Raw genomic sequence first — 12,559 nt, forward strand, 5'->3', positions numbered from 1 at the left:
AAGATTAGTAATTTGCTTAGGGTCACACAGTCAGTATGCATCAAATGTAGGGTCTAAATACAGCTGCTCCTGGTTCTGAGACCAGTTCTCTACACGTTGTAACACAACACCTTTTAGGTTCCATAGATACAAAGAAAAAATAAGAGTCCCAACTTTCAAGAACTTTACATTCATTCAGTCAATTCAAATTATTTTCACTTGGTGAAAAGGGAAAAGAGGAAACTTCTTTGCTCCAATGGTAGTAAAATTTTTCACTGACTCACCAGAGTTGAACCACTTGTCCAAAGGCACCGATGGATATGTCAGTGATTGAATCTCCATTCAGATCTTCATAGCCATCTAATGCTCTTCCAAAATACTGGAGTTGATTCCTAAAAGCAGGATCTGACCCGAAGATTTTCTGGAAATGAGCACATTGGATATTAGAAGATAAAATTTGTAAAGTGCTTTGCAAACCTTAAAGCATCATATAAATTTTAGCTCTTTTTGTATTTTCACTCTGTGAGAATCAGCTGCTTCTGTTACTGAGAAGAAAAGTCTGACCTTTCATCTGCCCCATATCTTGACAGAGAAGTAATGGACTCAAGATCTAGAATAAGGCACATTTTTTTGGACAATGCCAATATGAGCATTTGTTTTGCTTGATTATTCATATGTGTTATAAAGTCTTTGCTCTGCTTTGTGTTTTTTTTTCCAAATAGGAAGTGGATATGTGAGAAAGCAAGGAGAGATAATGAAGAAAAGAAGAAAGAGAAAGAAAAATAAAGGAAAGATAGGAAAGAAGGGAGAAAGAGGAAAAAGAAAGGAAAAGGAAAACAAAAAAATACAAAAAGAAAAAAATTGATGCATGTTCTTTTAAGTGAAAAGAACCAAGATCAGAAAGAAGCAAAGCAAGCAAGACAGTTTTGAAAGCCAGCTTGAATTTATTATCTACTTTAAAAGGTTTTAAAAAGTTGTATATAATACAGAGATCTTTGGGATCATGTAAAATCTTTTTCTGTTGTAGTATGTATATGTGAAATGCCTATTTTATTGGTTTTGTAAAGTTAAGAATTTTTTTAAAAAAAGAAAAAGAAAGATGGATTTTTCATAAGACGCTTTAGTTCCCTGCAGCATAATACTCAAATTCAAACAAATTCATTAATTTCAGTTCCCAGTAGACTCTTGCCTAATCTTTATATATCCTTAGCAATTAGCTTTCCACTAAAGAATCAGAGTTTTTAATATTAACTCATAAATTTTAAAATGAACAGAGATGTAATTGTGGCAAGAATTACCTGAGAATATTTTGTTCGTATAGTCCTTTGATGTCCATTGTAAATGTAAACAGCTCCAGCATTCTCATTTTCTAGGGGTGAGCCCACAATAACATCATTAAAGCCATCCAAATTAATGTCTGATAGAGCAGCAATTGCAGAGCCAAACCGGGCATTTTCCAAACCTAGAGGGCCTTCAAGGAGTCGGTGTTGATTCAAAATTCCCTTTAGGGAAGAGGAGAGGACAGCTGATTATGATAAGTCTTGTTGGCCATGTTTTAGAAATCCATTGGTAAGAACTTTCAAAACAAATTCCAAAACATAAAATTTTAAAACATCATTAAAACTTTGGTAGTAAAAACTATACTCTAAGTACCAATATTTCCTTTAGGTAAAAACACAACTCATTCATATGTTTACAAACTAAACCTTATTTTCCTTATGTTTGTCTATTAGGCAACTTAGAACAGACTGTTTACAAGTACTGAGAAGTTATTGCACTGTCCTTTAAAAAAAAACAAACAAGAAAAGAACAGCTGTTGTCCAACTTTCTTAGTAAATCTGACATTCTACATCTTCCATAGGGCACCTTAAGTATTGAGTCAATAGGCAACAGGAATTTGTGTTCATTTTTATTCCTTGAATTATCTTTGTTATTCAGTCAGGTTGGACTATTGTTCAGTTGTGTCAGACTCTTTGTGACTCCATTTGTGTTTTACTTGGCAAAGATACCAGAGTGGTTTGTCATTTCCTTTTCTGGCTCATTTTACAGATCAGGAAACAGAGGGAAACAGGTAAGTTAAGGGTTAAGCCCAGGTTTATACCACTAATAAGCATCTGAGGCCAGATTTGAACTCAAGAAGATGAGCCTTTCTCACACCAGGCCCAGCACTCCTATTCACTTCTCCACTTAACTGCCTACTCAATTATCTTACTTTATAATAAAATATAAGTAAAACTGACTTACAAAATTGGGAAATAGAAGTAGGGCAGGTTAATGTAGTTAATCTTTTCCCTCTTAAACAGTCCAGTTTCTGAAAATGACATCTACTTTCAGTATTATTTCTTTTTAGATTATAAAGTAATCCTGTCCCAAATTTCCTATAAATCAAGAAACTTACATTTTATAGATTCTTTACTTTTAGGGCTGTTTGAAGAACTTTCTGTGATCCAGAAGTTTTGAAAGAGTTTCTTTGTTGACAGCCTTTGGGAAAGATGACTCCTCAAAACTTGAAATCTTTAATCCTTTCTATTCTATTCTTTACATTCAAGGAATTTATACTTTTTTTCTCAATGCTCCAAACCTTTGATCATTAGTACAGACCTATGTATGTGTGGTGGGGTGAGGAGCAAAGTGGAGTGGAGGGGGTTTCTGTATGAAAATTCCCTCCAAATGCAGATCAGCATCTCCTCCATAATTTAGGTAACTGCCTTGGGTACTGAGAAATTAAGAAACATGTTCAATAGTCACAAGACTAGTAGCCAGCACTCCCTGGCTCCAAGGTCAGTTACTTCCCCACTATGCCATTATGCCTCTCAAAATATAGACATCCATTTGTTTGTCAAATTAAACTGCACACATACACACAGATCTTATGAAAGATATTGGTTGTCTTCTCATTTTGTGACAAGCTTGAAAAATGGTTCAAAACTTTGTAGAACAGTTAAAGTTTGACTAATGTTGAGATCTCTTTGTCTCTGTCTCACTCTCTCATTAATTCATTATTGACCTCTGATTAAGTATCAAGTAATAGGATTCTCCTTTGACATGCTAGGAAACAAGAATGTGAAATTTTTTGATGCAGAATTCTCCTTTCTGAAATTTTGTTATTTTGTGAAAATTCCAAGAAACAGATAGCATTTCTCTGCATCTAACTTGCTATATACTATTCTTGACTGAGTATAAAGTCCCTGGAATAATATAATTTAATGCAAATATGGTCATTTCTATTAACTTTAACAAACTACTTAAAATTACACGACTAGCCATTTTTCTAGGAATCAATTCAGGGACTCACAAAAAATAAACTGCATCCTTCACTAAACAGATTTCAGATTCTCTTCCACTCCCTTCCTTTCCCCTCCCATATCCAACTAATTTTCTAGGTCACCAGTGAACCTGTTCTCCTTAATTTTTTGAGGGGGCTACACTTAATACCCACCCACTGTTTTAGTCAATCAGGGATCACCACATGCATGCAAAAAAACCAGAATTCAACCCCAGAATATAGCATCCACGGTTTTTCAGGGATGTAGCACACATTACCGAATTTTATGTGCTAGTATTGGAAGTCCTGAGAGCTGGACATATAACTAACTCTTACACCAAGAAATGGAATTTCCTGAAAAACTAATGCAGAATACATCTGGGTTAATATAAAAATTTCCAAAATGTCTGATGCAACTATTCTTCACTGGAATATGTTGATAAAGTAAAAGCAAGAATTAAGGAAAAACAAATCAGAGACTGCTGCTGCTGCAACACTTGCAGCAGTATGTCCCGCTTTTAGGGAAATGCCACTAAGCTAGGCACGGGCCATAAGGCTAAGAGCAAAACTGAATTGTTTGAGTTTTAAAAATATATTTTATAGCTACATTCTATGAAATGAATAAAACATAAACCAAACAATTACCATTAAGTAGCTGAAGATCTTTCCCAGTACTTTCTTTTAACATTGCTATACGGAACTGAATATAATTATTTTGTCTATGGCTTTACCTTTGTGATTGTGAAGAGGTAGACCTTTCCTTCCTCTTTCTTTAGGTCATTCATGAACATTGGTGCCCCCACCAAAAGCACATCTGTAACTGTATCTCTATTTACGTCAACTGAACACACCACACTGCCAAAGTAGGAGCCAATCTGGAATGAGACACACTGAAATTAAGATTCTGACCTTCACATGCTACTATTACTCATCTGTGGATTGAGACACTGCCTCAGTCAAGCACCTCTTAAGTCCTGGCTCTGCATGCACTATATCCCTGCTAATAAGCATCAGAGTGGTGGAAAGGTAATGTATTATCTGTAAGGTATAAGTAGACTTTATTTCTATCATATCCAAATTTATCGTATTTAGAAGTATGACAGCTTATACTTGGATAACTCCCCATATAGAAAAGTGGGGTACTTTAGGTTTTAACAAATAACCCAATTCTTATACTTCTAGAAGACATATACTTTGCAAAAAATACTTTCATGAAGTCCTTCTTCTCATTCTAACTTCCTGAGAAGCAATGTTGTATAGTGATGAGAGAATGGTACTGGAAGTCAGGATGCCCTGCTTTCCAACTTCACTTCAGGCATTTACTCACTGTGTGATTATGGGCAAGTTCGCTAGCCTCTCTGGGACTCAATTTCTTAATATGGAAAACGAGGAGGTTGGAATCAGTGAGCCTTAAGAAGGTAATATGATCCCATGACCTGGCAAAGCCCTCTTTCAATGTGGGATATGACCTAGGTAGTATGCCTGCTGCTGTCATATGGCTTATGTATCGACATGAGTCTGTGAGGCCTGAGGACCATGGACTTAGATCACCAGTCAAAATAATGGGACTTACCTGATCACCTCTGTGAGACTGAATGATTGTGACATTTCCATCATCGTTAATATTATACACCACTACTTGGCCAGTATAATTTGCTCGGGGAGCACCAGCAACAAAATGGACACTTTTACCAGTAGAAATAACTGCAACAGAATATCCTAGGAAATTAAAGACAGAGGCAAATACTCAATGAATTGAGCAATCATATGGGAGCAGTGGGCTAGAGGATCAGCCTCTGAGATACATTCCAGGTCTAAATGTAAGATCCTATGATTAACATAGTATATATTTTATTATTTTATTTATATTAATATTTCATAAGATTAATAGTCTAATAGTTACAATGTTTGCATTGACATTATTCCTGAAAGCTATGGTTGGTGTAAATCTAGGAGGGGTACTGCTGAGCAAAGCCCATGGCAACTGGGGTTCAGGGAATGGCTCCCCCAAAAGAAGTCCAGAAACCCCCAAACTCTGTTGGCACTGTAGATGGCATAAGTGAAACACAGGAAATATGATGTCTCAGGAAAAGCAGTTCTTCTTTATAAATCAGGGAAACCCCAAAGGCCACTTTTGAGCATCACAGAGCCAGATTTTCAACTATCTCCCACTCTGGCTTCTTCCTCCCAAAAGCCCCTGGTCAGGGTTCCTTTCCCAGAAGTCTTTGCTCTTTCAATGGTCACTTGGTTCTTCTTCCTCTAACATTCTAATGACAGTTTTTTTAAAAAAAATGTCAGAACTTGCTTTCATTCTTACATGATAAACTCCACACTCTCATGTTATTTCCCCAAATATAACATATTCCTCCCTTCCCTAAACTGGCACTTTTAGGCTGATGTGTGTCCCTAGAGAAGTTCATCAATAAGCCTTGCTTGTATAATGGAGGCATCATTTGCCTACAAGTGGGTTTCATAGCTAAAACTAACAAGCAGTGACTTCTGGAAATGTCTTCCAGCCTTTAAATTCTTTGAGATTGACTTAACCTGAAGCAAAAAGGCCTGAAGTCAAATTGAATGAACTTAAAATGAAATCTCCACCCCAATCCATGAGATATTAGAAAAGTTTTCAGGTGGTGAGAGAGGAGAAGCAAAAGGATAAAAGATTTTTGTATCCATCTGCCTGGAATGGTGTCTGTATAGACTGATTCCTGGCACTTCCTGTGCCAGGAATTCATAGTGCTGAAAGTAAGGAACTCCATTAGAAACAACCTGATATCTCCTGGAGATTTCCATTGTTGTGTTTTTTTTTTAGTGTAATGAATATGATGGAGTTTCCTCTAACTGGCACTCTGACTAGAATTCCCACATGACCAAAAGTTTAAACATGATTTTACAACAAACAATTAAAGATGCTTAGAATTGTCAGATATCTGAAAGAGAAGCAAATCATATTCGACCTCCATGTACTGACCTAAATGCCAAAAAAAAGAGGAATATCAGAAATTGAAAGGGAATGCATTTATAAAAGAAACTGTTCTTCAAATGGCATTTTGAAAAACTAAAAAACAAACAAACAAAAAACCCAAGAGGTCAGGAAAGTGCATGGAATAGTGGAAATAATATTGTCTCTTGAGTCAGAGAAGCTGGTTCAAATCTTACTTCTGGAACTTACTGGCAAGCAGTCCCAAAATCTTCCTACTCCCATTTTTTTATTTGTAAAATGAGATCGTTAAACTAGAGGCCCCCTGAGTAATGCCCCATGAGCCTCCTAACTCTAGGTCCATATGCCTCTGAAATGGCTTTGATTTAAAGATACATTTTTAAAGAAAACAAAAGAAAAATAAAAGGTAAATTCTTTTAAGGAAACAAGATTTTATTGAGACCTGGGGAATGATGCACATAGCACATACATTTTAAGTATCCAAAATTATGACTAACTTCCTAAGGGCAATTTGTGCTAAACACTGTATTACTAGGAAAAGAATAAAGTCTAGGTGAGGATTTGTTCACAATGAAAACTTACAATATGAAGAAATACACTAAATACCTTTCTAAAAGGTAAAAATTTTATCACAATAATCCAAATGGGTACATGTAAATAGGCTAAAGGAAACCAACTAAAACATCTTGGGGAACTAAATGCTTGCCAGATGACAATCAAGAAATGGTAGCTCTAATGGGTTTGGAAGCATTCATCATCTGACCATAAGGACGGTTGTACTATGTAGTAGGATGCTGTCAAGACAGTCTGTCAGAATTTTTCTCGACTCAGGGTACCAAGAACACACTCATTGGTAAAGACCAATGGAGCCATTTGGTTAGAAAGATGGATTGACTGGCTATTTTTCAGCACTTATGTTAGAAACTTCTGGCTAAGGCCACAGAAAAAGATGGGTGATATATGGGTATAAATAAACACAATAAAAGACAATGGTAGGTCTTGCCACCTCAGGTTATCCAATATGAACATTCATGGAGGCAAAAAGTCCAAGAATTTCATAACAGTATAGGCATCCCTTCTATATTGTGAGGACTTAGGGGTATGGCACCCCATGATCTGGAAAATCTGCATAAAATTTTTGTCTTCCCCCTTCATACTAGAGAAGTATGATTTTCTTCTTTTTTTAAGGGGTGTTTAGAGTAAAAGAAATTATATATATTTATGGTATTAAAAGATAAAATATTTTGATATTATACAATAATAGGCACAAATTTTATGCATTGCTGAGTTTCCCAACTTTTTCCTGTGTCATCTGCCGACTTTCATGTGTCTTTTGCGTAAAAACTCTCTCAAAATTCCCATTTAATTTCTTATGCCAAGTTTTGAAATACTGAAACTGTGATGGGGAAAGTCCTAATTTGGAAGGGATACCTGCATATGAACGCTACCCCCTCTAACCTTTGGCAAGGATGATTTTTTCTACCTTGGGAGGCAACAGGTCATGATCCTAATATAATGATCCTAATATATTAGCAGCTCTTGCAAATTTGGAGGTCCCAAAATGCTATTCTATTATGTCATAGTGAGGTGCAGCCTGATAGCGTGGAGGAAATGGGTTCAATTTTTCCTACAGACTCATTGTGTTTAAACAGGGGTGTTGTGAGATTCAAATCAATGGATGTAAAGCACTTTGCAAAGTCTAAAGTAATATAAAAATGTCCATTATGATTATTATAATTAGCCTCCAGTCACCAGGCCTCCAGTCTAGGGATGACCTCCTTCCCTGAGCCTTCTACTGAACTGCTGAGCTCAAGCAACCATTATAGAACAAGAGAGGAGTATAGTGGTAAATGCTTAACAACTGGGTGGGGGATTGTGCAATATATCTTAACTTTAATCTGAATCATTAATATTTTCTTAAGTTTAGCTAAGCAACAAAAAATAAAGTAAGTCCTCTTTTATAGTAACTCTGTGAGGTGAAAAAGCTGACCCTGAAAGTTGAACAATCTGATTCTGAAAAAGTGAAAGCAGGCTATAGCTCATTCCTGTGGGTGACCTTGAGTAAGTCAAATTAACCTCATTACTAGGCAGATCTTTCATAGTCCCACCTTGGGAAAGACTTGTCAAAGAGTCTGGTGGACTCCTTTGTGGAAGGAGTCTTCTGGCTAGGCTTCAAAGGGATTAAATCCCTCCCAACCAATATATCAGCTTCCTTCAAATTATTTATAATCTTATGTTAAAATGCCAAACTGTTAGAAATCAGCACAAAAATGCAGAGATAAACCCAATGAATAATAAAAAAAAAACCAAACCAGTTGACACATCATTGGAGACTGTTATTAGGTGGATCATTGAGTTAATATGGGAAATTTGCATGTAACAGTAAGTCATAATGATGGAACAGTTAGGAGGTGAATTGGTTAAGAAAAGAGTAAAAAAGAAAACAATTTCATGAAACTTTTAGATTTTCTGGGGCCAGATAACACTATGCCTTACCTAAATATGAGCTGTGATTTCTATCTTGCAGAACTTTTTCAAAGGCTTGTCTAGGGAAGATGGAATATCCATGGGGTGTCTGCTGGACAAGTGTTCCACTCCAGGCATATGCCCCAACTGCACCCAGTGTCAGAACACCCTTTAAAAAAAGGAAGATTAATAATAAAGTTCACTTATAAAACCCAGGCTGGGTGAATCATTAAACTAAACTATGTTTAAATTCAAAAGAAAATATTTAAAGTAAAAACATCTCTCATATGGACATGGTTACATATCCAGTGGAATCCCTTTGTAGCATTTGTGTTGGAAAACAAGCCCAAGCATTCTTTTAAAAGGAAAACCAAGATATATGAAGCTTTTAATATATGTGAATAAGTTTTAGGGAACAGTCATACCTAGTAAATCTCACCACAATAATGTACTATTTCCTAATAGGACACTCCCTCTATTCACCAACATTCCCAAGGAAGACAGAATTCTGGAAATACAGAATCCCCATGAACAAGGTGGGTGGAAAGGCTGAGAGGTTAAGTCTTAGATCTCAAGTACTCCAAAAAATAAAAACAAAAACATTTTCTGAGACAACCTCAGGAAAGAAAGTATAGTTGGCAAAGAAGGCAAAGGTATGATGTTCTTACTATTTCTCCAGAATGAGCTTGCTTGCTTGCTTCTTCCTTCCTTCCTTTATTTTTTTTTTCTTTCTTTCTATGCTAAGTATTGATTCCAAGGCAGAAGGGCTAAGCAATTGTGGCTAAGTGACTTGCCCAGTGTTATGGGTAGAAATGAGCAGCCATATTTCTGGGGGTCCAAGGCCAGATTTGAACCTAGGTCCTCCTAACTCTAGGCCTAGCTCTCTATCCACTAAGTCACCTAGTTGCTCCCATTTTTTCCCAACTGTTATTTGATCCTACTATCATGTCAATACCTCGACTCCCCAGCATAATTTTATTAAATGAAGCCACCAAAGTAACACTTATCTAGGGTCACAGTAAATGTCTGTGACACTCTACCTACTAAATACAGAAGTAGAATATCATGGATTATTAGGAGAGTACTTAGGTTGTCACATTCTTACTGACAATATTCCAAACCATGAATCAATAAATGGAGAAGCCATTATGTACTGTCCTTTATGTACTGTATTATGTACTATATTTTAAAGTTAGCATCTCTGTTTTTAATCTTAAAAATAAACATGAAATCTTGAATAAATATTTTGGCTCCCAAATTCAAGTTAACTCAAATAAACTAATAACTTGGAAATCCAATAGTATTCTAAGAGAATAAGTGAGAGTAAAAGGATAATAGGATTTGATGAATTTATAGAATTGTTGGTCCATGCTTCCATCAGAGAGAAAAACTGTTATTTTGACCCCAGTGATAAGCTCCTTTGTAAGTGTTTCAAGACATAGATAGTAGCTCCTGTTATTTTCCCATTTCTCACTTCCCCTCCCTCCAGTCCCATCTAAGTCTAGAACAGATAAAATGTGAACAAGCCAAAAAATAGTGACAATTTCCTAGCCATATACTGTAGTACCAAGACCTAAATAGGGGCAATGATGGCTATCTTGCTGAGCTCTTTCAAAGGTTTGTCTAAGGAAGACATCATATACTTATAAGGATGAAATATTGAGAAAGAACTGAGGGAAGAGAAAGGAACAGCTGGGATGCTCTGGGCTCTATAACACTTCTGGCCTGAACATGTTTCAATGTATTTTTGATTCTTGACTCTTTCAAAATCATTTTTGCTTTCTACCTAGAAAAACACTGGAGCCTCAGAAGTTGACAGGGATAGCTGAACTTTATATTTTTAATGCATTTTCAATGATTAATTAATTATTTTCCAATGACTCATGGGAAATTCCAATTCCAATTTTTTGAATGAATATAACATGTATGCTCTCAGATGCTCAAAATATTTCCACATATATAACCTTATTTTTTTTTTACAGAAAGTCTTTGCAATGGAACGGAGAAGGAAAAGTTATTGTCATATTCCACATTTAATAGGTGGTGACAGAGCAAGCTGATTAAAGAGATGTTGGACTTGGAGTCAGGCAGACCTGAGCTCAAATCCAGCCTCAGACATTTACTGTGACCCAAGATAAGTTTTTTAACCCTGTTTGTCTTAATTTCCTCATCTGTAAAATGACCAGGAGAAGGAAATGGCCAAACTCTCCAGTATCTTTGCCAAGAAAACCCCAAATGGAGTCACAAAGAGTCAGACAATGACCAAAATGAACCAAAAACAACAAATCTAGAAAGCAGGATCCCCTCCTTCACTATAGTTTGGTATAGCCATTATTAGAATGATAAAGTTGACCCCAAACCCCGAAAATGAAAGAGAAGAGTTTTATGATAGAGATCTTCTAATACACTTACATTTTCAGAAGAGTAATCTGCACTGAACCCCACTTGTGACATTTCCATCTGAAAGTTATCACCTCCTTGAACAGTACCTGGGAAATTAATATTTTTAATGATCCTTATGTCATCAATTTTCAACATAAGCTATAATAGGAGGAGAAATGTGATTATCAGTAATTACATTAGGGTAAAGAACTTAAGGTGTGAAAATTCCTTTCATCAATGCAAATTAGCAACTGGTCTGTAAAATATATTTCTAGAGAATTGTCTGAAGTACTCAGAGAATGAACAACTCATTCAAGAACACGTGGCAAATATGAGTCAAGGACAAGACTTAAACCCAGGGTTTCTTGACTCCAAACTACCTCTTCATTAAGTCATACTACCTCTCTTAAGTTTTGTGCTCACCAAAAGCACAAAAAATGTATAGACTTTTAGATCATCAATATCATTGAAATTCTCTATTAGAAGAGAAGAAAGAAAAAATCTTTGAATTCCAAAATATTTTTGGAGGGTCATGAATATTGTTTCAGCATTGCTAAGTTTCTTAGGTCAAGCATGAAGTTCTAGATGGCTTCAAGGGGAACTCAAGAAAGATAAAGAAAAAAAGTCATGATTTTTGTCATTCATCATTTTAGTATCTGGATGGAAAAACCAAAATTTTAAGTTTTAGAATAATGGTAAATATGAGGCAATGAAGTAGCACAATGGATAGAACTGGGCAAGTCACTTATCCCATAGGCCTTGCTCTTCTGTCTTACAGTTGTTACTAAGACAGAATGTAAGGGCTTAGAAAAAAATTGTTAAATATGTATTAATAAGTTTAATTTAATAAATTATTAAAGTTTAAAACTACTCTAGGACTTTTAGGATATCCTTTACATAAGTTTGGGGCACTAGTATCTTTATTTACAACTCTATAAACAGCTCATAGGTACTTGGGTTTAAACATTAGAAATCAGGATACAAATTCATGACCCTCTCACCAATTCAGAAATGTCTCAAGTCTACCAACAAGATATCATTAATAATACAGTGGTCTGGCTTTTCATCTATCTTGATCAACTAAACTTTGGAAATAGACTTAAATTGATTCATGAGTTCATCTATGTGGCTATTTGCCTTAAAAGTGAAGACTGAAACCCACCCACAGATTCTCATCCTTTGCAACTCCTGTCCATGTTCTCTTGATTCAGCATGTTAGAGAATCCTTAAATATCTAGAAGACCATCAGATCCCAAAAGCCTTTAGCCACAAAAGTCTCAGAGTCATGAGTGTCTTAATTTGCCAGGTGGCAGGTGAGATTCCTGACCATCCCAAGTCACGGTTGTCAGAGGGTGTTACATAAAGTGACTGAGATGAAATGCTGGGCTAATTGAAGAATCCTGGGGGAGGGTTTAGACTGAGCTTGAAGAGGTAGCTCTTAAAGAGGCTCTCTTTCTCTCTCTCTGACTTTCTTTTGGGCTTGTGAAAAGAGTTCTCTATCTCAGTCATCTAGGTGCTTATCTATG

General features: G+C 36.0%; 1 protein-coding gene across 1 annotated transcript in view; it reads right to left on the reverse strand.

Moving 5' to 3' along the window:
• The window catches only part of ITGA2 (integrin subunit alpha 2), a 141,914-nt gene that overhangs the window by 49,796 nt on the left and 79,559 nt on the right, over window positions 1-12,559 (reverse strand). The window contains exons 10-15 of the mRNA XM_044657746.1: window positions 11,064-11,140; window positions 8,682-8,820; window positions 4,818-4,963; window positions 3,976-4,119; window positions 1,278-1,481; window positions 264-400 (exon numbers count right to left, since the gene is read on the reverse strand). Coding sequence (XP_044513681.1) covers window positions 264-400; window positions 1,278-1,481; window positions 3,976-4,119; window positions 4,818-4,963; window positions 8,682-8,820; window positions 11,064-11,140 — 847 coding nt within the window. The remainder of the gene's footprint in view (window positions 1-263; window positions 401-1,277; window positions 1,482-3,975; window positions 4,120-4,817; window positions 4,964-8,681; window positions 8,821-11,063; window positions 11,141-12,559) is intronic.

This window comes from Gracilinanus agilis, chromosome 1, assembly GCF_016433145.1.
Source record: "Gracilinanus agilis isolate LMUSP501 chromosome 1, AgileGrace, whole genome shotgun sequence".
NCBI lineage: Eukaryota > Metazoa > Chordata > Mammalia > Didelphimorphia > Didelphidae > Gracilinanus > Gracilinanus agilis.